The 26,846-nt window shown below is 37.9% G+C and overlaps 1 protein-coding gene across 1 annotated transcript in view; it reads right to left on the bottom strand.

The window, feature by feature from the left end:
- Positions 1-282: 282 nt before the first annotated feature.
- The window catches only part of cntn6 (contactin 6), an 81,851-nt gene continuing 55,287 nt past the window's right edge, over positions 283-26,846 (bottom strand). The window contains 8 exon segments of the mRNA XM_084744061.1: positions 283-1,393; positions 2,871-3,039; positions 5,036-5,148; positions 11,143-11,323; positions 21,396-21,511; positions 21,604-21,838; positions 23,652-23,722; positions 24,362-24,511. Of these exon segments, the coding sequence (XP_084600187.1) occupies positions 1,305-1,393; positions 2,871-3,039; positions 5,036-5,148; positions 11,143-11,323; positions 21,396-21,511; positions 21,604-21,838; positions 23,652-23,722; positions 24,362-24,511 (1,124 nt within the window). The 3' untranslated portion in view covers positions 283-1,304.

The following is a 26,846-nucleotide window of genomic DNA, read 5'->3' on the forward strand; positions in this document are numbered from 1 at the left end:
AGAGCTGACAGGTGATTAGCTTAGCTTAGCATAAAAACCGGAAAACAAAAAAATGTTAAGATGTCTTTTAATTTTGTGACTCCACCAAGAATGAAAAATTGCATATGGCTACAAATTTGTTGAATTTGTTTTCATATAAAGGATTGCAAGGATAAACACTAGGACTGGGTAGTGCCAAGCAGTAGTGAATCTTCTCAAGTCAAAGGATACCCAGGGTACCCAAATCTGGAAAACAAAAATAGAATTGAGATAGTTTTGCTCACAGTCAATCACTGCAAGTGTTCTTTGTGCTGGTACACTGGTGTGTACTGGTAAGAGTGATGGTATCATAATTTAATTTAACTGATACAAAGCCCTAATGGACACTAATATTTTTAAGCACTGGCCCCATGGACCACTAAGCCTCTAAATTTGGTGGCCAAATTACATTTTTGGTGGCCCAAATGTAAATGTATGTAAAAACAATACATAAACGGCAAGTTAACACAACAACACTTTAGTTTTCCACTTTTCCCATGAATGGTGACGTGGTGTTTCCTGACGGCATCAAACATTTTGTCCATAGATGTGTCATCTAGCTGCTCAATTTCATCACAGTTTATTCTTTTCTATTGTCCAACTTGTGTGTTTGTTTTTTTTTCTGTACAGTTCTGGTTAGCATATTGAGTAAGCTTTGTTAACCCATATTTAAGTAGCCCTGACAGTAGTAATAGTTTTTCTTGAATTTTAAACTCCATGGCCACAAATGGTTAATCTGGAACCCTGGATTAACACTTTAAGTCCAAATGATCAGAACAAAGTAAATAGATATCAACTGAATTCTTTCAAATGCATCTGTGTTGTACGTGAAGTAAGAGAAACTAGTACCTTTTGGTCTGTAACATTCATAGAGGTCAAAGCAAGCCAAGAAATAACTTGGAAGTTGAGGCAAAATAGGTGGAAACAGACAGACAGAGGAAGAGGGAAACTGGGACATGAACCTGTGCTCAGGTTCATTTCAAAATGCCAGATAAGAAATTCATCTTTCCATGTTTATCAAACTCATGCATCCTGGAGGATTGCAGTGGTCCTGAAAATAGGCAGATGAAAATGTTTTCTAACTATGCTGTTGCCTATGAGTAACAGTCCAGCCACAGATTTGTGGGCATTTGACAACCTGTCAGAATGCTCCCATCATCCAGGTTTGGTTTCTAAACCACTAGTTGAGAAACTGTTATAGTTGGCTGCTTATTCCACAAATCTGACATGTCAAAGAGATTCCTATTCATTCTAATGTCCAGAGGTAAATAGAAATGCATTAGAAGCTACAAAATGAACATAGAAAGTACAAAGATCATAATGAAACAGCAAATCTTCACTGGAACTGGACACACACATCCTTTTGAGTTAAGACCTAGGAAGAAAAGGGAAAAAAGTGTACATTGAGGATAGAAAGCATAATGGCCTTTTTAAAAGAACTTTACAGAAACAGCACTTACCTCTGCAAAAGCTGCATTACAATCTCAATTCTTAATTTAAAAAAAATACAAAATGTGCATCAAAGTAATGAAAATTTATGCTTTTTTTAAAGAAAACACCTAAAGATAGTGGCTTTCGACATTTGGGCTTTCTACAAGGATGTAAGTTACAACACATTCTCACAAGCAACTCATCAGTTTGGTCAGTAGCGCTTCGTTTCAAACTATGGTGCTGTGGGTCCTCTAGCACAAGTTTTGCACATGCAGAGCCTCATGGTCAAGTTAACAATGTTAAACATGCAACATCCAGGTGGACTTTCAAAATAAAGGCACACAAATGTCATGGTTAGGTTTGGGAAAGATGTTTTGGGTTAAAGGGATCCCTACAGTGTCACACTCTGGAGCATAGGAGCACTGACCAAGCTGTTGTAATTTACATGCTTGAAGTGCAATTTCACTTTTTTAGGGCACCTGATGATGAAAAATTCAAAATGTAAATTCATGTAGGTGGAAGTTAATGTGTTTTGTAAAGGGCCAGATGGTGGCACTATCCGAGCCAAAATCTAATAAATTCTACCTTGGCCCATGACATAACTTTTGGGCAAATGTCACTGAAATCTGCTCTGTCATTTTTATTGATATCCAACATGATCTCTTGGGCTGGTGTATTAGTAGCATGCCACTTTTTTGCTTTTTTTGTGTGTGTCATTGCTATGCATTTTAGGTGTGGTAACAACAGTCAAATTATCACAGTAAGATGACCTACATCGTCATGGTGATTAACATTGTGAAGTTGCAGCTTGGTTAGAGTTCGGCACCAGAGCTACTTGGGTAGGTTAAAGAAAAGATCCTGGTTTGGGTTAAACGAGTATCTCAGCTATGTAAATAAAGTGACGTAAGTTAACTAAAGCACTAAAGTTAAAGTTAATTGACTCTTTGTTTTACCTGGGACATGAACTGTGGCCTTCTGGATTGACATTTGCTCGTAAAGGGACATATCATCTCTGAATAAGTCTGTAGACTAAATGCCATTAAATGACGCAAAGAGCAAAAAAAAAGGTGTTGTTATATAACAGGCAAAATGACTTAAGACATTGGTGTGTTATTCATACGCCATTTGGTGAGACCAAGCTGAGATATCCTGCCAACCCACAGACAGACAAAGAGGACAGAAAACACAACGCTGTGGACGGAGATTACTTTGTATATTTTCTGTCTCTTCTTCCGAGCTGTATGGTGCAGTCTTATTGCAATTTCTGTGTGTATTCTGAAGGCCTTGTTCAAGCTACAGTAAAGCTGATAAACAGTATCAGTCACACAGGGGATTAGTTACACAGAGTGCACCCATCCCACTGCCTCTCTGCTTAATTCCAACTCCAATCATTTGCATGCTGCAGAGTATTTGAAACTTACTGGACATCTTTGGTATGCGGATGGGCCCGCTGCTGGTGCCATCGCCCCCTTCGGTCAGAGCTTTGATCTCAATGAGGTAGTCCTCTCCTGAGGGGATTTGCAGCTCCACACTGGTCTTATTGGTTTCCAGTACAGTGGTCCTGCTGTGCCAGGTCTGACGGTACACAACCTGGAAAAGAGTGAGTGGATCCTGTGGTGAACATTTTAGTCTTTGGCTGCAACAGTCAGAAAAAATCCTTTGACCTCGTTTATGGTTTCATTTAGCATATTAAAGAGGTAATCTGGGTAACATTTTATATTAAGCTGTTTGTAATAAACAGACCTTTAAAAGATGCTTATTAATATTAATATATGTTAATAGGACTATATAAGTGTCAATTATAGCAAAATAAACATGGTTATTGTGCGATTTTAAGACATTTATAAGCACTTATGAGAGATTATAATTGTTTATAATAGCATCACAAATACATTTGTTGAGTTTCACTAACCTACCTATCAGCATTGTTCGTCATTGTTAAACCTTCACTAAGTTTTTGTTGTTGCTTTATTAAGATTTCTACAAACTTTATTATGTATTTATTAGCAATTAACTACACACTTATTAAGAATTAACTATGCATTTTGGGTTTAGTGGATTAAAGTGTGAACAATGCTTATTAGGGTTAATTAATCCTATATTATGCACTTATTAACAGTTAACTATGCATTTTTAGGATACTGAATCTAAAGTGTGAACAGTGCTTATTAGGGTTAATAATCGTCTATTAGGCACTTATTAACAGTTGCATTTTGAGGGTACCAGGCCTAAAGTGTGAACAGTGCATGTGCTTGTTAACAGTTAACCATGTGTTAATAAGCATTGTATATGGATGTTATTACCTATTAACTACTGCTTATTACAAGCACCTTAATATAAACTGTTACCAAAATCTGTTATATATTTACTGTACTAAATTGTAAAATTACCATGATATGCTGAATTTTTGCAGGGATAGATGTTTACAATGGTTAAACTGAACAATATGTTAATGGAGTCTGGCAGGCAGTCCCTGAACACCAACTCCACTGTGTATTTGTGGAGCAGTGGGCTTTTGTTTTAAGTATAATGACCTACATACACCCTGGTATGTAAGATGGACAACAGCTATAAACACTTTGCCATCACTTGTTATTGTCTTCCTCTGGTGTAACCTCTGTCCCTGCAACCTACAGGTAACCCGTCCAGAGCTTTGAGACTGGTGAGGGAAAGGTGGAGGAAACAACTCACCTCAACAATAGATTGTATTTTAAACCCGTATTCAACCTATTTACCAGCCTATACCATCTATTGCTCCAACTTGCTATTTGGACTGCTGTACTCATTTTTGAATGCTAGGGTCTTACATATTTCCCCTTTAAATTAGCGTGCTAAAAACAAATCGAGCCCCACAAGCAGAAGCGTGTGTGCAGCCAGATTGTGGTTATTCAGTCTCTCTAGAGGAGGTAATGAATTCAGACTTGTGAGGTGCTGCTTTGGCCTGATGACTCAACGCGGAGGAGCATAGGCTTTTCAAAACAGGACCTCAGACAGCCTTTTTACACATTTAGTCATGTAATTTCACCTTCATCAAAATGCAGCATAATGTTTTATTTTGTAGTTCAAAAGAAACATGCGATACAGGCAGCCAAACTGTCAATTTCGTTTCAAAAATATGAAATATAATAAGAAATTTTCACTTTTAATTCACTGTATTGCCAAATTATTAAACCACTCCTGTCTACATGCAGTGCACGCTCCCTTACAACAGAGCTTCACAAAAGACTTATCATTAAATGAGCAGGGCCGCATATCTCTGGAGAATAAATATATATATTTATGGAAAGCATTATCAAAAGCAGTGTTTTCTCCACACAGGTATGCAAATTGGATCAAATATGATTCACTGTCGTACTGGTTGGAAGGAGCTGAATTCCTTCTGTGGCATGACGTCTTTCATTTTATCACCTGGAACAGATCTTTTAATTTTAAAAGGCCAGACAGGGCCAATCCATAATGTAACACTGGAGTGCTGAGGTCTATCTTTCCACTGCAATGAGAAAGCCATTTATTGGGATGACAGCTGCCGAGGCTCTATTTGTTTCCCCCAGTTCTGGACTTTCTGCTATTACTCTGACAAACTCACCTTGTATCCTGTCACCTCAGACTCATTTTCCATCGCTTTGACATGTTCCCAATTTAGAAAGATCTTCGAGTTGGTCAGGTTCCACTCAATATTCCCTGGAGGCTGACTTGGAGCTGTAAGACATGTAATTATACAGACAGAGGGTTCACAAATGAATGCATAAGCCTGTGTCATCAATAGTATTCTCTACACTAACTCTGCAGTCGGCCTTCGAGTAATCTGGTGCTCCAGCAGAACGCATTTCATACTATACACTCCTCAACCTTCTGGAAGACGCTGAAAGAAATGGAGGTCAAGAAAAAAGAAGCAAAAGCACTCTCTTTGATTACCCTTTCATTTATGTGTGTGAAAACACAGCTTATAAGGATGAAATGGAGAGTTCACCCTGAAGCAGCACAAAAGTCTTTACTGCATCATATTTCAGTGAAAACCTGCAGTGGTTGGGAGTGGTTCTGAGTCGGGTAGTGCGGCTGAAAACAACATGGAATATAACATGAAACTGTAACTTAGCTTAAGTTGATAGAGGAATTTGAATGAGGAGTAGCCTGCCCAGGGTGAGGACGATAAATGAGCGAATAAATTGAACGAACGAACAAATGAATAATGTCAAAAAGAAAAAAAAAAGTGTCTTACATAAGTATTGCATTGAGGGACAGTTCTGCAATTGCCCTGAACACAATACCACTATGATAATGAAAATAATTACAGTTTACCTCCATTGATTTTAATATATTTCTTACAAAAGGCTGCAGATGCAGTGACAGGTTCACAATTTTTCAAGCCTGTTTTGAAGCAACATTATGCAACTATTTTACCTTAAATAACAGTTTCAAAATCATTTTAATGCGACTCTGAATTGAAACAGGGAGAGCGGCCCCTCTGTCATCGCCACTTTGTGCCCAGACCGCCTGTTCTCTTGTTATGTAACTCGGGTTGAGCGGATATGAACTCCCATAAAAAGCATGTAACACTATAGAGTGCTGCAGGGATGGTGTATTTGTGTAGGCAAACCCAGAAATTAGCTTTGCTTTGTCCCTTGATGGAAAACAATGGCATTGTTTTCCATTGGATTTTTGATTAGTGCAAGAAATAAGCTCTGTGGCAAAAAAAAAAAGTTTATGATACTTGCACAATTATATTTATCATTTATAAGGATAGTTTTATTGGAAAGTGGTACTGAAAATAATGATAGAAACAAAACAGTAATATGTGGCACTAAAAAAAAGGATTTATAAAATTTGGCAGAAGCAAAACAGATGTGAAGGATAGGTTCAGATTTTTTGTAAACACTAACTAAACCCTCAAAGCACTTTTTAGCTGAAAACTATGGATGTTTACCTGTGTTGTTGGATGAGTCCAGTCCAAATCTTGACATTTACTCAAAGTATTTTTACATATCGTGTTATAAATTTGCATAGCTCCTGCCATCAACTGTTGAAAACTGACTATTGCAATTTAATTCTGCTAGTGGCTGATCTGGTGGCAGGTGATATTTATGGTGGAAGCTTACTTCATCAAACAATCCCCCGCTGCGTCAACTGTTGTTAAAAAAGTTTATGATACTTGCGCATTTATTCTGCCAGATAATCTTGACAAATGAGCAGTTTTTTTTAAAAATGATTTTTGAGGCGTAAAGGCGATTAGCAGAAGTAAAAAGCGTTAGTCTCTAGATGAATTACACCAGACTTCAGCCCCAGTAAGTGACTAGTGTTTGGTGTGATGATGTTTAAAGTCCCCGACAATCTCTGTAGTGTCATTTAGCCATTTGTTAGCAACTGTATTTTTTAAGACACATAAAGCTTCAAAAATTACAAGTGGGCTATTTACTAATGTATTTTATGTCATAGCACAAAACATGAAAATCTCTTAAACTTTTGTTCTAGATATCTCACCAAAAACTTACAAAAACTTTACACCTCTAACAGGAGCTTTAGACCGCCGGAAGGAGGATATTTTTGGGCCCAGGCAGATTTCATTGCAGAGGCAAAGAGACTGAAGAGGACACTGATGGGGGAAGTTAAGAAAAGAAAAAAAAAAAGATCTTGGATTGATTTTTACGTGTTGGTGAGAACTTTGTGAGATAAAAATCTGCTTTAGTCAGGTGCCAATATGAACACTGAATCAGGTTTTTCTTGCTGTATTCATTCCAGTTTTATTCCAAAGTTTACCTTTTATGAGTCTGAATCGGACAAATCCAGTGGGTATCTTCCAAAGATACAGTCTCATCAGTACAAAAGTCCCTCTTTCAAGACAGACAAAACATTTGTGAACTTATCCTTTAATGATTTCTGTTTTTTTACACATGGTTTTGTTTTCACAGAAATGTCACATTAGGAACATGTTTTGCAAAGCATTTAGCACAAGAGAAGTCACTGAGTGCAGATTTCACGTGAGTCTCGTGCTCACAATATTTTCAATCTCATCTCTAATGAACAGAAATTTATTTCTCATCACTCACTCGCTGTGTTAAAACAACTCCTGGCTGTGTAATCAGGCTGAAGTCACATGTATCCTCGTGTTTGCACAAAAAAAAATAGATGCCAAGAGAGTCGGAAAAGCAGCTGTGATGTAGGGGTGTGTGAATGTGAGGTGGCAAAAACAGTTGGAACAGATTTTAATGAGACTACAGTGGTGCAGCAATGTACTGTAAGAATGATACCAAATGTAAGCATATCAATAGCCTTTCTCCAAAAATAATGATGTATCACCACCAAATGACCACAAGTTTGAACTTATGATTTGATGCACTGTCTTGACTGAGAAGCTTTTGTTTATGGTATTTTCTTTTTAGACACCAGTACATGATTTAGAGGAATAAAAACACAATACAACATATCTTGGAGCCTGTATTTACTGTTTTGTAAGTGGAATATTTTATTTTGTGTCAACCTGTCTTAGACACCCGAGAGTGCAGATTCCTGCCAAGAAACAGATGGTGAAGCACCTACTGCAATGCCACCACAACTGCCAGATGCAACCAGTGGGGATTTGTAAATTTCCATCAACATTAACATGACTTCCATGAAAAGACACAAAAGTTAAAGTTTTTCAAGGTTTCTTAAAAATTCTGAGTCACAGAGGTCCTTCAGCATAGAATCATGAATGTGCCCAAAAAAAATTAGGTCGATCAGTCCAGCAGTATTTGAGACTGGCTGTGGACAAGCTGTAGTTCCAGTAATCATGTAAGCTTGCATAGGCAAATAGGTTAAATATCTTTTTGCTATTGAAATATTGTCAGTTAAACGCAAAAAACTACCACTAAGGGTGTGTCTCGCATTAAAACAATAAGAATAGATGTTGTTTGAGGACATCTGAAGTTGCATGAGTTGTTTTCTCTATTATTAAACAACCACCATCGCTGCCTGACAGGAATCAGGCGGAAATCATGTTTATCGATGACGTAAGATCTTAAGTTCATGCTGTGTTTAGTCATGTTTGCAGACTTCCTTACTCACTTTTTGTTGTATTGTATTTTTATGGAAGTTATAGCAACTAATGCCTAGTATGAAACATGCACATTGAGTAGCTGCTTGTGATTGGATCACACTTCCCTGTTCCCTGTTCTACCAACAGCACTGTTGTTTTTAACTGGCAGGAGGCATCAATACACTTCCCCTTCCCAGTCTGCCGAAAATTAAAAGAAGAAGAAGTTTGCAAGGACCTTGGCGCTGCTTGTTTTACTGACTCTTTGGCCCAAATGGAAATGAAACGGCATGTTTTGTGTGTGCTCTATCCAACAGAATCCATTTTGCTGTTGTTGCTGTTGCTCCTTCATGTTGTTTTACACTTTATCATGACTCTGTGGGAGCGTGAATGAGTACATACTTTCACTTACGCAGAGCACATCAGTTGAGTAGGTGGCCCTTCACTGTGGCCCAGGACACATTCATGTATACACTGCTAAAATAGTGTGGCCATTAGATCACCTCCAAATGTTGCCTGAACAATCAGATGTGAGTGTGTTCTCAGTGATTCTTGGGTGCATTCACACCTGCTCATGTTATCTGATCACCCAAGAAACATGTAGATCTAGAAAAAGGCATTGAATGTAGAACTCCATTGGTACCAGTATCACGATAGCCAGTCAGGAGCCGAGTGCACCAGATGATTGTACACCTGGGTGTAACATTACACCCGACTTAGAACGGCAAATTACAACCAGTTCCAGGTTGAGACGAGTGCACCAGTAAGAGTTAAGCCCTGTGTGTGTTCTGCAGGGGTGTAACTTTCACGCTTAGTGCGGAGCAGGTGTAAGTTGGAAACTCAGACTTGTATCCATGGTAATTTTAACTGAATCACACAGCCAGAAAAGAGAAACAAGGATGGCAGCATGTCTTGTTTACAGGATGATTAACAAGAGGGCATTCAAAAGAGAAAGAGTCATCTGTGACAGGACAAACCCACTCCATATATATTCAGAAAGTGAGCGGATAGAGAGGTTTCGTTTTGGCAGACAAGTGCTGTTTGAGTTAACTGAAGAGGTTGCCCCCTCAACTGCAGCATCTGTCGGACAGAAACGCGACATTGTCCCCCGCCATGCAGGTGCTGATTGTGCTCAGGTTTTTATGCCAACAGAGCCTTTCAAAATACTATGGGAGACATGATAAATGTACACTGTACAACAGCATGCCAGGCTATAGGAGTGTGTTGCTTGGTACAATCACCAACTTGCATGTACTGACATGTACACACATTGTAAGACAAGGTGCAGCTGCAACCGTTGTCAGTCAGGCTTGGTGCACTTGGTGTAAATTCCAATCACAATGTCAGACGAATGTCAGTTGACTTATCTGACTTCTCAATTGGAAAGTAAAAATTACTTTGTGTCACAAACTGAAAGCCAACCTGGTATGAGTTTAGCAATGATACACATGCAACGTCTGGTTAGACTTTCAAAATAAAGCTTGCTGAGAAACATTTCAAGCATTGGTCACAGTTTGTTTAGGTTTAAGCGACAAGACTGCTTGGTTAGGTTTAGAAAATGATCATCCATCTTATCCGTTAAGGGTTACAGGGGGACCTGGAGTTGATCCCAGTTGACACTGGGTGCGTGGCAGGGTACATCTTGGGCAAGCCACCAGTTCATCAAAGAGCTGACAGTTAAAATCTCCTTAAAATGATCAACATTGACCAGTGAGGTGCCACATGGGAACCAAACCTCAGTTTTCTACAAAAATCCCATGTTTGACTCGTCCATCCACCGTGGCCTCCTCCATAGTGTGTGACCTTTCTCACTCTTCATACTATGCTTGTCTTTTGTTCCTGTCAATATCACCCCCTGCTAATGCAGCTTCACACACACATGTCCTTTTAATGTGGCAAAACGTGACACTGACAGAGTATGTTCTTGTGGATTGATGGGTCTATTATATGCTTTAGTGTGAGACTATGTCTTAAAGGCAGTTTGAATATTGTTTGTCATTTTTAAAGGGACAGCTCACCCTGAAATCAAAATTACATTTCCTAATTTATTATTATGCATTTCCAAATTTTTCCTATGGCCTGTAGTGCTATTTAACCATCTAGACTTTTTTTTTTTTATCTTCAGTAGAATCTACGGAACTACTTTAGAATCTACTGAGTTCAACCCAAGTTCCTACATGAAACTGCTCACAACAAGGTCTGTGGATTATCTTGAGTAACCCGGTCATGATTTTTGGAAAGAGACACTAGTTTTGAAGTTTTCAAATGTATTATTCTTGGTGCTTTGAATACTGAGAACCACTTAATGCCATTATATTGGAGAGAAGGCAGACATCTCTATGGTCGATATCTCCAAAACTCTGCAACTCACACCAAAAAAATCTAGATAAATAAATACCACTACAGTCCTGGGGGAAAATATGTATTGTTTTACAATAGAAACTATGTAGCCCTTAAAAATGAATCCACCAAAGGCCTCATATGGCAGTAGCAAAAGAAGCCAGGCATTCAGTGGTCACTGTAGTTATTCCTCCTCTCTCCATACTGGCTGTGAAGAAATCCCTTCCTAGAGCTACTACCTACAGACACCTACTGGGTGAAGGAACAAAAGAAGATTCCGGCAAAAAGCTGAGCAAACAAAGAAACAAAGCACATTTTCAGGTCGTGTGTGTGTGTGCACTCACGTGGCTTCTTGGTGGTGATGTTAAAAGCGGGGCTGCAGGGTCCAAGTCCAGCGCTGTTTTGGGCTCTGACTGAGATCAGATAGACTGTGCTGCCCTTCAAGCCAGAGAGCTGAGCCGTGGTGTTGATAATCCTCACTCTCTGCGCTTCACTCTGTTGAGATCCTTTCTCCCAAAACAGAACCTGGACCAAAGACACAAGGGTTACAACACAACTCCAACCATATTGCCTCCCTTTGTCTTTTTCCCTTTTGAAACATTTTGTCAAATCAGTGAAGCTGTGGCAGCCGAGTCAATTTTTATTTTGCCATTTTCCTACTGAGAGTATTAAAGAACATTAATAAATGGTTCATTTTGGTTAACTAATGCTGATTCAGCATAAATACATGGTTAATTAACAATAGTTAAGTAATGCATATTAAATATCTTTATGCATTTATAAAGCATTACTTAAGGGACACATGTTTTCAGCTTTACAATAAGAGTCACAAAGAGCACTAACACATGGTTTAATATGGTTAAGTAACGCTTATTCAGCATCCTTATGCATTTATGAAGTGTTACTTAAGGGTTGCATGTTTCTGACTTGATCATAAGGGTGACATAGATCAATTAAGGTAAATTAAAATATTTATCAACCATATACTAACATGATTTAGTACCCTCATTAGTATGTAAACCTTTAATACATGTTAACAGCTTATTACAGTGTTAATTAACTTTTAGTTAATGATTATTATGGAATAAACATTAATAGCATCTTGCTACACAAGTAAATAATGTATTTATTATATGGACCCGTATTTGGTAACACCTTGTATTAAGGGGGTATTAGTAAATAGATAATAAGGCCCTTATAAGATGCTTATTAACATCAATGTGTGTTAATAAAACTGTATAAGTGCTAATAATTGCATAATAAACATGTTTATTGTTAGATTATAGAACACACTTAAAACAAACTTGTTTACAGTTTATAGACTGCTTAAGAATCATAATAAAATCCTTATAAGTTGCTTATAAATGTTTATAATACCATTACAAACACAGTTAATGTGTTTAATTAACTTACCTCCTACATCATTGTCAAACCTTTACTGAGCTTTTGTTATTTCCTTATTAAGATTTCTAAATACTTCATTATGCATTTATCTAGCAGTTCTTAGTGGATGAAATAGGTTTGAAACAGTAATAATTAAAAAACAAACAACAACAACAACAAAAAAAAAAAAGCACAGGTAACTGTTAACAAGTGCCCAAAGGACTGGTTAACTTTAATAAGCATTGTTCACACTTTTAATGCGGTACTCCCAAAATCTATAGATAACCGTTAATAAATGCATAGTTAGTAAATAAATGCGTCTGTACTGTGATTATAAACAATTTTAAGAAGCTCATGAGGCTTTTATTATAGTAACACTGCTGATAAATATCTTATAATATAAAAATATGTTTATTATATTAATATTAACACATATAGTCTTAACATATATTAATGTTAATAAGCAGCTTATAAAGGCTTATTACATATTAATTAATGCTATAAGAAACTGCTGACACACAATATATGGCAGCAGATGTGAAGTAGCACACGCATACATACACACACGCACACACACGGTGATACAGATATGTCGTTTACTGTTAAGGAGGTTCATTTCAGGGCTTCCGCTTTCTCTTCATTAAGTTGTAAGAAATGTGGGTTCATCTAGGTTTAAGTCTTTAATATGCTGAAGCAGTGATTCTTTAGGACCTTACTTAAAAGGAGAAGGGGGGAAAAAAACAGCTCCACACTATCAGCTACTGTAGGTCCTCAGGCAGTCCAACCCACATTTTTAAACTACCCAGTGATACTGTATCTGACAATCAGCAATACTAAAAGCAGCACTGGGAGTGAGGAGTACAAGGATAAGGAGCTTGTCAGAATCTGTATTCATAGGGAGATCATTTATGACCCTAACACGAGACGGAAAAACCAGACAGGAAAATGTCAAACAGATGGTTTGAGAGTAGGTACTTATTCAATTGGCTGCACACGGGTTTTCGGGGATCTTGCTTGGGAAAGGCAGATTAGCGACAGGGCCTGGAGTTGCTGATAACAGATGCATCTCGGGTGTCTTTTTTTTTTTTTTTTTTTTTCCACCAGCAGTTTAATTATAGCAGTTTTACTGGCACTTGGGAAAATACCTAAAATACCTGAGCAGAAGAAGTTTACAGTTTTTACACCACCTCTGCAAAGAATCTAAACACATGCTCGAAGAGGGATGAAAGAGGGGATCTAAGGAGACTTAAGCTGTCTTGCTGCACCTTAAAGTCTTATGGAGACAGTAACAGGAAAGTGCATCATATCACCAGTTTTAACAATGCCAGTGTTTGTGTGTGGGAAGCAATATTTAAATATTATTTTCATAAAGTCAGCTTCACTTTCTGTATTAAATCCTGGCAGAAAGAAGTTTAGAATACAAAAGGTTATTAGCCTGTAGTACCAAAAGTACAGTATCAAAAATACACACTGCAAATGTCCAATCACAGCTTAGCAACTGTAAATAGGAATGGAAGGCATGTCAGTCTTTGGATTGTTTTATTTTTACACATGCAGAAGCAGTGTGCAGGAAGCTGAGGTAAAAGTGATCCCCTGCAATGAAAGAGATTGGAGCACTGACTGATTAAATATGGACGATATGACAGCTCTCCAAAAGTGATGCCAAAACATTTCGATCGCCTCCTGGTGGCTGGCAGTAGTAGAGGTGGTAAATCCCACCCCCCTCCATGTTAGCAGATAGGATAAACATCACAGATAGTGTCTGTTATTTTGGGTTACATAGGTATTCACACTGTTTGTTCAAGAGTTCAATTTTCTTTTAAGTTTCATTTTAATTATTTATTTGATGCTATAAAAAAGGGGTTTATGTAATGATCGACAGCTGACCCTGCTCACAATAGGGTTGGCCGGTTGTACGGGTAGGACCTTGATACAGTGGCTCCAACCCTGCTCACTAGTGTGCAGACTGGCACCAAATGACATGGCACCAAGACTTCAGCGATCAAATCCATGGTATTTTGGCTTCATTAATGTATGCAACGGGGAGATGTGGAGATATGTCATCCACCTCTTTGTACAGTCAATAGTTTCAAGGTATCTGTCTTTTTCATTGCCTCTTCAAACCCCCAAAAAGATAGCCAAAGTGTAAGGATTGTATTAAACAGTGTCCTACAAGAAAGGGGAAATTTACACGCTGTCCAGATTGTAAAGCCCCCTTAAGCAGATTGTGATATTAGGCTATACAGATAAAATTTGACTTGACTTGTTTTTCCTGCTCCAACAAAAGCTTTTTATGTTAGCATGCCAGTCTTTAGAAAGTACATTAGAAATCTAACTGCCCAAAGTTAGCATATCATGTGGTGATTAACTACAGTATATCTGTGGTTAAGACCTGTTTTGGGTCTAGTACATTGTTAAGTAATTAACAGTGTATTTCTATTGTAAACGTGTGAAAGGTTGGTATGTTTTTTTTTTTTATTATTTTAATACTTGCACAATACATATTCTATAGGCTAACTATTTTCCCTGCAATAAGAGAGCAGTTAAAAAGACAAAAACATTAAAATAAATGCAGGAGATGGGGTTATGGTTAACACAGTTACTGTTAGCTGGCTAGCTAATAAAATCTGCCAGTCACAGTTTTCATCTTAGCAAAAAGAGTGCCTACTTTTGGCTCCTCCTGACTTAAATCATGGAAACATTGCAAATTTTAACCAAATTTCGAGTAAATCGGCAAAAGAAAATGCAAATGTTTTCATCCACTATCATTATGTAGTCGGTATTTGCAATTCTCAAGTTGGAAAACCATTATACCATTGCAGAAGAGGAGAGCACAACAAGATGCTGTAATTAAAAGAGCTCCACCTAAACTGCAAACAGTGAAAAACAATGCAGAAAACATGACTGAAACATGATTTTTCTGTTTGCTTCAGGTATTGTGAGAAAATTTCCATTAGATCTGTGGGGAAACCATGAGCCATGAGAAGTTTTTTTTTGTTGTTTCCATCAACCTTTTCTAATGTGATATTTGAAAATGTGCATGAGAATATGTTCATGGAAACTTGTCTGTTGTATGCTCCACATTACAAGGATGGAAAGCTGAGGCAGAGCTCAGTGAAATAATGTTAGGGAGGGGTGTTTTGAGAACATTTAAACCAATGCCACCCAAGTCTCGGACAGAGACAAGGCAGGATTAGCAAGGGTGCAAGCTGGCAACCACCCAGGGGCCCTAAACCCCCGGAGCCCCAAACGTCCTTGGCATTATCAATCAGCTTTTGGTAATTGTGTGTTTGATGGAGAAGTTTTGCGCTAAGGTACAATGTCTAACTATGGTTGGTCCTGCATTATTATACAGTCTTGTGGATCTGTCTTGCAGAGAGGCCTCTGTGCAATGGACTTTGAGTTGGAGTTAGATGGGGCAGGAGGGCAGCACATTTTAGCCCTGGGGCCCTAACAGGTTATTCATGCCATGATTGGAGTCTTATACAGTGGTGTGTAGTTTGACAGTGTTGCAGACAGTGTTGGATGTTTGCAGTTCAAAGTGTTGAGAGGTGGAGGGGAGTAAGTATTTTATAGTTTCTCAGTCTGTTCACACTTTGAGCTTAATTTAGGTCTTGTGCGTTCGGTCAGTGAGGAGGTATCAAAGTGCTTCATTCATATAGGTGGAGCAGTGCTACAAATCAAAGGTTTGGGTGAAGTGGGAGCAAATGGAAGGTGGTGATGAGTCACTCCTCTCAGCCAGTCACATCACTTCTCTCATACCGTTCCAACAGCCGTTCCAATCAAAACGGCACAGGGCGAAAATGCCACTGAGCAGAGACGGTGGCCTCGAGAAGAAAACAGCTTTGTTGGCTTGGTGGTTCGGTTGGGTAAGATGGAACTGCACGCCACCACAAATCTGCAGCCAAACATAGATCGTGTGCTTTTTTTTTTTTCAAGTAAATGTATTTGTCATCTTTTAACACGTCAGGCAGACATATGAGAGGACACTTAGCGAAATCAAAGGTACTGTTACCAATGCCTGAATGGTATTCGTTGGCCACCGTGCACGGGGAGCCCTTTGGGGCCGACCTAACCAGCTGGGACAGACTGGCAGAGACATATGAGAGCTTTCCAGGCTCAACTGGCTGCTCAGCCTCTGGGGGTAGGCACTGATGAAGCATTGTACCAGTTCATATTGTGGTATTGTTTCTACTTGTCAACCCAATACTTTATTTTTTCCTTTATTGATCCCTTTTAAAGGTTTTAGTGTGAGTTGTAGAGTTTAAAGATATTTATTTAACTGGGGCAGATTACATTAATGAACATCAGTGTATAATACCTGATGTAAATATGCCACATTTAGCAAAAGTGCTAATTTACATCTATAGTCTCCAGGCAGGAAACAGAGGAAAAAAGCACAATCATGTCAAAACGACTATAAAACTCCTCACATCAAGGTCAGTGGATCATCATCAGTAACCGGGTCATGATTTCAAGAAAGCGATATTGCTGTTGAGTTTTTCAAATGCATTTCTTTGCTCCTTTGAGCACCACAAGCCATTTGTTCTATGATATTCGTGAGAAGGCAGACATAAGGCCGAATACTCCAAAACCTGCCAACTCAGAAACTAAACTTCTTAGCTAAAAAAAACATAAGGAACAAACATCAAAAGAACAAAAACTAACAAGACAAAAACTTCTATTTGATAAAATACACCCACACAATGAAACATACTATCTTTTCTTCCGTGGTTTACTGTTTGTGTTAGACTTCAGAGAAATCAGTTGGTGCTATATGATTCTCCCGGAATAAATCATTCGCAGCTGTTTCTGAGCAGAGATGACTTCTTGATTCCCATCACTAAAGGCCTCTGATAAAATTCATTTTGGCAAGGATCTATGTTCTGGTGGGGTGCAGGAACAGAACGTTATGAATGGGCTAAGCTCTCCAGTTTCACTGTCTCCCTCCCTGTTTGGCTGGAGGGAAGGACTCACTATGGTCTCTCATGAGGTTGTGAGCATCCTCTTCTGCAACATTCAGTATCAGCTACAGAAAGAGTTTATTTCTGGGATTCCTCCAGAGGAATGTAGATACAAAAGGTTGTATTCCATGTTCTGGGACTCATGAAAAGCAGGTATGCTTTTCTTAAGTGCTACCCAAGAAGCCACTATGTTACTTGTAATGGGCTTGTTTGGAGCAAATAAACTCAGCTTTGCAAAGTGTGGGTCCATCAGCAGCTGGTGGCATAAGCTACATAAATAAAGAGTATAAAAAGTAGAGGTTGCAAACAAAAAAGGAAAAAACAGTTGCCTGTGAACAGCTAATAAATCTCAAAGAAGAAGAAGGAACAAAACCAGTCACCTTGGCCATCTACAAAACAAAAAATGGAGAGAAGTCTGCAGGAGTGTTTTTTCAATTGAGCAAGTTGTAATTTTTCTTTCATGAGACAGTCAATGCAAGCAGCGCAAAAATGTCTTCTTTTTCCCTCAGATCTGACCAATCATGCGTGTTAAATGTTCACTATGTCCCTAGGTGTTTCTTCTCATATTAACTGCATTAACCCTCTTTCTGAAAAAGGCAAAAACCACCTCAGGCAAGTGTAAAGACTTTTTTTTTCGAAACTGGCAACGGCAAATCCCCTCAACTTTTCGTAATGCAATACATCAAAATGTGTTGATAAAAACAAACTTACTGTTTAGTATGTAGTACTCTTTCGATTCTTGCTCTCACTGCTCTCATAATTTTTTTTTTTCAGCTACAGCAGGACTCTATTTTCAACCAAACTTTTCTAATAATTCACTGCCTAACACCAGTCTGTAGACAGGCAATGTCAGCTAGTGAACACAGTGGAGTATTTAGCAGCTAAAGAGCCAGATATTTCCCTCAGGAGTTGGTGGAGACCAAAAACAGAGAATATTGGACTTATAATGTTGCGCAAACAGCTGTTTCCTAATAATGTTGCCATGTCAATTAAAAGCCCCCATTTAACCATCGATAAATGCGGGTATAAGCGTCAGTGCACCTGCTGACCAGTTCCCTCACAGGTTAGTCCACTGAAGGAATGAGGAAGTCTTCACAACAGGAACGCCATCAATCAACCCACATGTACACCGCTGCACTTCTTAATACCTGATAACCTGTATTACCCCATGTATAAAATAAACTGAATACGAATTGAGAAAACTGACAACAGTATCACCCTTAGTGTGTACCTTGTTTTAAACTTTCTGATATCTTTACTTTGTTTGATTTCTTCACCCAGTGCCTTCCATGAAATCACAGCACAAATTAATGTGCACATGCTTTGAAGAGTGGTGCAAAAACAATATTGTTTTACTCTTTTAAGGTACAAAGTTATTTACAAAGGGCCGGCTGAGGTTACTGATACCGAAGTGTGTGCTTTACTTTGGTAGATACTGTGTTTCTCTCCACACTTTGAGATGTTTTTCTCCAAAGTTCTACAGATATTTGTAATAGTCATTTTTCCATCAACGTACTGTTTTCTTTGCTTTTTGAAGTACTGCATTAGAAAAGATTAATGGAAACAAATAAATTCAAAATAACTTTCTCTTTTACACTCGCTTGGGGTGGCTTTAGCCTTTTTTGAAAAAGCGCTTAATGGAAGATGGACACTTTTCTGGATACATTCTGAGATAGCAAATATTTGACTCACATGACTGACTAGCTGTTTACTTTGTCTAGTTTATTGTTTCAAAACCAGTTGATGGAAACACGCCTTATTAATTTTTCATAAGTTTGCTTGACAATTAGGTGGAAACACTGATTAGGAAACTTGAGGACTTAAGAGTGCTTTCACACTTGCAACCTGGAATGTGAGATTTCATCAAATCTTGGTATAAGCAAGCCCAAGTAACCACAGTCGACAGGCCATGCTAGATCAGATTTTAGATCTGTACTTTGGTGGCATAATTTTTGCTGCCTCATCAGCCAACTGGCTCGCTATCACTTAATTACCCCCTCAGTCTAAATGCAAATTGTCACACTAGCCAATATCAAAATAAGTTATGCTCTTAATGAGACATGTCCTCTGGAAAAACACCGTCTCATGGGGTTACAACAAAAGCAACTTTGTTGTCTCATCAAATTTAAACAAGTCATGATTAGGGTTGGCCCACGGCTAGAAATACAGGTGCTAAAAGCCTTATAACTGTTCTCATCAAACTTGAATGCTTGTGTTTATCGCCAGTTGCAGATATGATAATTGTCCCTCTTCTCTCTAACAACCTATTATAGTAACATCAGTCACTATTTTTTAATGCGGACTAATATGTAGATCACTGACCTGGTCTATTACTTTAACATTTTAAATCATTAGCTGAAATTTAAACCTATCTGCTCCAAAATCTAGTAACATCTTTCATATGTGATTTAATGTCAACCTCTTCTCAACCTCACCCTCATTATGCAGGGGTGAAATTCAAACGAAATACCTAACTAAAACTGAAATAAGTCCATTTTTAAAAGCAGACTCAGCATCTGTTCATCCAGCATATAATATTTGATAATTACTGCATATTTGAAGCTGCTATATTGCTCAAATTAGAAACCAAAGTGAAACATAACTAACTGTCTGGGTGCCGTAGCAGCCTTGTGCAGTACACTTGTTGGCACTGTGCCCAGCCTCTGCAATTCAAATCAACCACTAAAACATGATTTGAGAGGCAATTTAAGTTTAAATTAGTTAAATTAGAATATATGTCGTGAAAACACAGTGGACTTGATTAGGAAGAGTTTGTCAATGTGAGAGTTTAAATAAATATCTTTCCACAGTAGATGTAGATGCTTAACGATTGAACCTGGTCCAAATACTGATAAATAAATCCTAGACTGAGATAATTTAATACTTCTGTCTCTTTTCTTTTTATGATGCCCATGTCTTTTCATTTGGGACATTTCGCTAATGTAGGCCTAATGTTTCACCCCCAAAACGTAGTTGTTATAAAGTTGTAATCATTTTATAATGCATTGCCTATTATAATACACTATGATCGGTCAATGAGTGATTAGAAATTATTTAGTATTATAATATATGACCTCATAAGTCATTATAAAATGCTTATTATTATCATTGATAAAAAGCATTCTAAATAGTTTTGAGCTTTTTTGACTATAATCATACATTGTTATACACACAGAATAATGCATTATAATTACGTTATAATACATTATAATGTAATATGAACATTATTCATGCAGTATAAATACTATTAATGCTTTGTAATGCATTATAGATGTTACATTTCAGTTATGTAATATTTCCCCAAAAAACAAAGTTGTAATTTAGAATTTACATTTCTATAAGGCATTATAAAGTATTATGTAATGGTTATATTGGTTTACAACTAAAAGAATTCTAATACACTATGATCTTGCAGGAAATGTTTTATGATGGGTTATGATTATTGTCAAAAGATTATGAATATTTAATGCTTATAACTATAATTATACAATGCTATCTAAGCACAGTATATCACATTGTAAGTGTATTTGTAATGCATTATAATGCATTATAGACATGGGAAAAAGTGTTAGTGAATATAAAAATAATCATAAATTTAGTATTTCTTAATATAAAAAAGTTGTAAACTCAGTTGAGGAACTGTATCTTTTCATATTGGAGGAAAGTTTGTATTTAGTTTCCCGTTGTTTAGCGTGCATATTCATGCAAACTGCCTGGCACCCTAACACATCATCATGGTGCTTCAAACCCCAGTCTTATAACAAGGTGTGTACCAAACACTGGCAATGACCTCAAAGCTTCTCAGCAGAGGTCAGGCCACCTGGGTATACCCGGCCATGTAAGATATCTGGGGTTTAGGAGAGAATGTTATTTTTATCCAGGTTTTCCACAGTAAAATCCCAGGAGAGTGTTTGTTGTAGAGGATAGTGATGTATGATGTTCACACTTTCTTTTATTTATTTATTTCTCCCTCTTTTTTTTGAATAGCAGCTCTCAGACAGCCTTGGTATTGAGTCTGGGACTGGGACAGCTGCCAACAGACCTCTTCATCCCCTAGATTAGCCTGTGAGAAATCTGCCGCTCCAACACATGCAGTATTTTAATGTCAGAATATTTCCACGCTGTCCCCATAGGCGGTTATATTCAAATGAACGCCAGCTTATTGTACTGTCAGTCATTCAGGGATTAATGTCTACTCCTTGTTTGAATATTCCTCATAGCACTATTATTTCAACTTTTCTTTTTTATACCTCATATGCAATGATCTTCTTGCTGCTGGACCCGGGGGGAATCGGTTCCCAGTACACCTCGATCTCGGAGGCTGACACAGCGCGGGCCCATACTCTTGATGGCGCCTCAGAGGGCTCTAAGTACAGTGGAGACCATGAATTATGCATGTTTGCAATTAAGAGTGAAAGAATACCTTTTCTTGAATTAAGAGTCAACTTAATATCTCACCCTCCTCTGCAGAGAGCACTCTGACGACGCGGCTGAATCGGCCCTCCCCCATGCTGTTGTAGACTCCCACTTTCACCTCAAACTGGGACAGAGGTGCGATGCTGTCGTTTCTGTAAATATATCTCGAAGCGTCGGGCGATGCCAGCACTGTCTGGATCCAGGTGCTGCTGCCAAGTGGGCGGAAAGCCACGACATATCCAAAGTCCTCTCCGCTCTGCTGTTCCTCTGGAACTGGCTGAGATAGGGGACAGAGAAGTTACGCCTTTGACCCAGACAACTGTGAGCAGAAATTTAATTAGGGAGCTGTGAAAAAGTAAAGTAGAAATAGTGTTTTATGTCGGACAAACTATTGAGCAAATACAGCAACTTTCTGCGCTGTGAAGCACATCCAAAAAAATGTAAAGTTGTCACCCAATTCTAGATTTACACATATGAAATTTGCACTGGCTCCCTATCTCCGTTTTGATTTACACAAGAGGGAGAGTCAGCAGGCAGCAAATCAGAAAAACTCTGCCTTTAATTAAAAAGCCATTCCACTGAAGCCAGGCCACTGCAGTTTAAATAGATAAGAATATACAGTAATACATCTCGACTATCACTGTGTCTATAAGGCATAATAAACATTGCATTTCACTAAAATTATGCCCCTCCCCCCCAAAACATTGCTGTAATACATTAAAATCATTTTATAATGAATTATAATCATATTATAATTATTATAATGCACTGTAAAATGGTTGTAATGTATCACAAGAGATTTAAGAACACATTATGATTCTTGCTAAAACATGTCAGTGAGTCAGCAGCAATGATGATATATTATGATTTTTGACCTTACAGGTCATTATAAAATGCTTTATAATGATTATTGTTATAAAGCATTATGTATATTTATGTGTGCTTATTTTTACACTTATTAAGTTCTATAAGAGGAGTATAATGCATTAAAATAACATTTATAATTCCTTATAATGCATTATAATTCACTAATGCTATGTTGCCCCCAATCACACAGATGTAATACATTATAATCATTTTATAATGCATTATAATCACACGACACAACAATGATTATAATGCACTATAAAATGGTTAGAATGCATTACAACTATGGGATACATTGTGATCCTTGACAAAGCATGTTCGTGAGTGACCAGCAATTATAATGTATTATGATACCTGACCTTATTATAAAATGTGTTTTAATGTGTTATGATTTTTTGTTTTAAAGCATTATTAAGATTTATGTGTGCTATAAGAACAGTCTAAGACATTATTAGAACATTTATAGTCCATTATAATACATTATAAACATTGCATTTCACTGTTATGCCCCCCCCCCAAAAAAAAGTAGTTGTAATACATTACAATTAATACATTAATTGCATTATAATCATAACTTTGAGAATAAAAATACATTATGATCTCTGTCAAAACATGTTGGTGAGTGATCAGCAATTCTGATGTATTATGATACTTATGAGCCTTATGGCCTTATGAGTCATTGTAAAAAAACTTATGATTATAATATGCAAACGTAACATATTAATAACATATAGCATATAGAGATGTTATGATTATTGTTAGAAAACATTATGAATATTTATTGTTATAATTTGCTGTAAGAACAGTATCGTGTCTTCTAAGACTGTTTAAAATCCATTATAATGTATTATAAACATTACATTGCTCCCCCATACATTGTAATTATTGTAAAATTAATTACAGTCACAAACTTTTGAGCAAATGCAGCACCTTTCAGTGCTGTGAGGGACATAAAAAAATTTTTTTAAGTAAAATTGTCACCCAATTTTAGATTTACACGTATGAAATTTGCACTGGCTCCCTATCTCCATTTTGATTTACACAACAGGGGGAGTCAGCAGGCAGCAAATCAGAAAAGCTCTGCCTTTAATTAAAAAGCCGTTCCACTGAAGCCAGGCCACTGCAGACACAGTAACTCTGCCAGAAGTCCGTTCTCGTCAAAAGATTCAAAGAATGCTCTGTCACAATGAATGCCCACTCAAAAGTGCCCATGATCCTCTTACCTCCCACATGATGACAAGTTCTCCTCGAGCTCCTCCGCCACCACTCACATTAACTGGTGCAACCTTGGGAACTAAACAGGCACAAAGGGAACGTAATCATCATCACTCGGTTTGGACCGTTACGTCTCAGGCAGGTGCAGAGGATTCTATTAAAGCCAAAGCTTTGAATGAGGCGATCACAGCCACTCTGCAGAGCTTCTTATTTACAAAATGGGTTCATCACACAGCAGTGGAATTAGCTTTTTGTTGACAGTGGCATTAGCACTCGTGTACGGTGCCGTTATTAGCCCAAGCACCGTATGTCAGCCCCATGTGTGAGGCGCCACAGGAAACCTGTTCCCTTGTGATTCAACCAGCAGGATGGAATTACTCAACTAACCTGCTCAAAATAGACACTTTCATGTCGTTTGCCTCATGGCATTTGCAGATAGGTCATATTTTCTGTTGATGCGACTATTAATTAATCATGGCATAAGTTCTAGAGTGCTGACACACGGGGGCTTAGTGTTGATACTCAAATGCTTAAAAGTGTGTTTCAATTTCCACCCATTTTTCATGCGAGTGAGTAATCAAAAGTATTGGCATGAAAGCGAACAACAGATTTGAAATAAGTTACATCGCAGGGAGCACTGAAGGAAACAGTCAAATTACATTTTCCAAGTGGGACTGATTAATTTGTTATGAAGAGAAACAACAAATTGAGAGGATACCTGCTGCTTTGGTTCGAATCTGTTTTGACGGCGTGCTGGGTTCTCCAACACCAACACTGTTGATTGCCACCACCCTGAATTCATAATCCACCCAGGGGTTCAAATCTTTCACTGTTGCATGCATCATCTGTCCAGGCACAGAATCAGGAACTAGGATTAAAGAATTTAGAATTGAGTTTTGTGCTTTTCTTACGTTTTACTAACACACATTTCACATTTTGTCTTCAAGAAGTATAAAAAACATTTCAAAGGCAGTGAAGTACATCAAAATGAAATGGTGAAATCTTAATATTATTCCAATTAAAGTACATTCAGGGTCTAAGCAGTCCATCAGCTCTGCATGTTCTGCAATTATCGTGGATATCTGCATCTCACAATAAAATTTTACACATAAATGCAATTAATAGAGTTAATAAGCTGTCAGACGAGGTTGCTTCAGTTACCGTGGCTGACATCTTTCTGTAATCGGATTGTTATGTTTTAAATCTGTGTCTTTCAGATAAAAATGTAATCTTAAATAAAGCAGGGTTGAGGTTAAGGAAGGATGAAATTAATGTAGATCTGAACAAAAACAGGCATTTCACTTAATCAGCCCTCAATTATTATTCCTGTCAAATATTCTGGTAGGTAGTGTGGAGTGTAAGGAATATGAAGAGCAGAAACATTTCTTCATATGTTTTCATACTGACTTATATACTAACCAAATCAGTTAAAAATATTTTAACTCATGAAGGCAGTTTTAATAAGCTGCAAAACAGGGTTCTGCTTCTAATACTTTGTCCCTTCCCTTTTACATACATGAGGAAAAGCATAATATTACAAATAACTTTCTAATGATACAATTGCACCGAGCTACACTAACTACTTCAAGCCCTATTCACATGGGACTACAATTCCTTAGGGACCACTAATAATTTGTTATGAAGTAATTAAAGAGTGATCTTAATCCCACACCAGTGTGCCATGTCAATAATTTGTACAGTGTTAGTGGTGAGGTGTTATAAAGTGACTGCTTATTGCTAAGATTACTTTTTTTCAAGTCAGGTTACATTTTATTTGTATTTCCCAAAATCACAATTTCTTGTAATGAGCAACATAACATGTTACCGATTGAATCCACTGGGCACAACACGTCTGAGTTACGGGTTTGATCCGTCCTCCACATGGCTGCATGTCCCGTCAAACAGTGTTTCAGCAGTAGCTGCCTGATTGTGTTGACTTGCTCAGATTTTGTTGATTTTGTCCAATTTCCTTGCTTTTTGTGCTGCTAACGTGGATAGGCAGGTTACATAAGTAAAGTTTGTTTTCTGCCTATGTCTTTATCATTCATTCTGAGTCTGAACAGGGTCTTTTATTTTGAAAATTGACCTGACCTGTGTCTGACTTTGACCCGGACTTGGCGTGTATTCGAGGCAGAGTGGAAAGCCGCTTCTGGGACGGGGCATTGGAGCTGCTGGTGGAATCAAAAGCACAGCAGCGATCAGCTCTGGCTGATTTGACACAACCGAAATGTGATGCGGCCACGCCTGATAGAATCAAGCCGTTAATTTTGCAATTCAAGTACTCAGTTATTTAGTTACTTTTTCAAAGAACTGCTGCCAACTGTGTTGAGGCATGATGTACTATATGTGTGTATGTGTTTATTTTTTCATGGAGGCAGCAGTGATACGCCTCCTTCCAGTTCACTGTCAGCCTGTCAGGACAATATAACCAACATGCACAGGTTGCTTTTCTCAGTAAATAACAAGTTGCTTTTTTATTACAGTGACCTTGTATTTTAACAAATTACTTTTAAAAGTAAGGTTCCCCAACAATGAATTTGTAAAGTCAAGATTCCCACTGTATTTTGCAAACATGTTCCAAGTCCCGTGAAAACTGGCATCACTTCACGATTTAGGGTAATTTTTTCACATTGGCAATTATAGTTAAAATTTTTGACAGCATTTTGGGTGCAAAATTCAGGGGGCTCATCTCCCTACACAGCATGGAGAACAATTCACAGAAACAGCACGCTCAAATCCATCAAAGCAGCGAAATCTTGGAAGATGATGAGACGGGTGACATGCGTGGCAGCATGTGGTGCAGCTTTCAACAGGCTTGACAGACAACAGACCCTTGACATCACATCTGGAGGATAATGTCAGTAAATCTGAGTAAAATACAGACGCATGAAGCACGAGCGTGGGGTGTAATTTCTAACTCATGAGGTCCCCAGGTAATACCAGTCCCCTGCGAATAGGGCTTAAATTGAAAATCCTCTCTGACATACAGTCTAAAAAACTGAATACCATAGTATAGTAGTAAGTTTCACAAAGCAGGATTTATTGTTGGGCTGCTTAAGTGGATTGCATATGTTATAATTTGAAACACTTGATCTAGTCTGTCATTCAGTCCTTGTTTTAAGACTTTTACCGATGAATCTCAAGTACTGGGTGATTTATTTGTAGCTTGAACTGCTACTGTTGTTGCAAATCGGGAACATAGT

Source organism: Lutjanus erythropterus, chromosome 2, assembly GCF_056507025.1.
Source record: "Lutjanus erythropterus isolate fLutEry1 chromosome 2, fLutEry1.hap2, whole genome shotgun sequence".
Taxonomy (NCBI): domain Eukaryota; kingdom Metazoa; phylum Chordata; class Actinopteri; order Lutjaniformes; family Lutjanidae; genus Lutjanus; species Lutjanus erythropterus.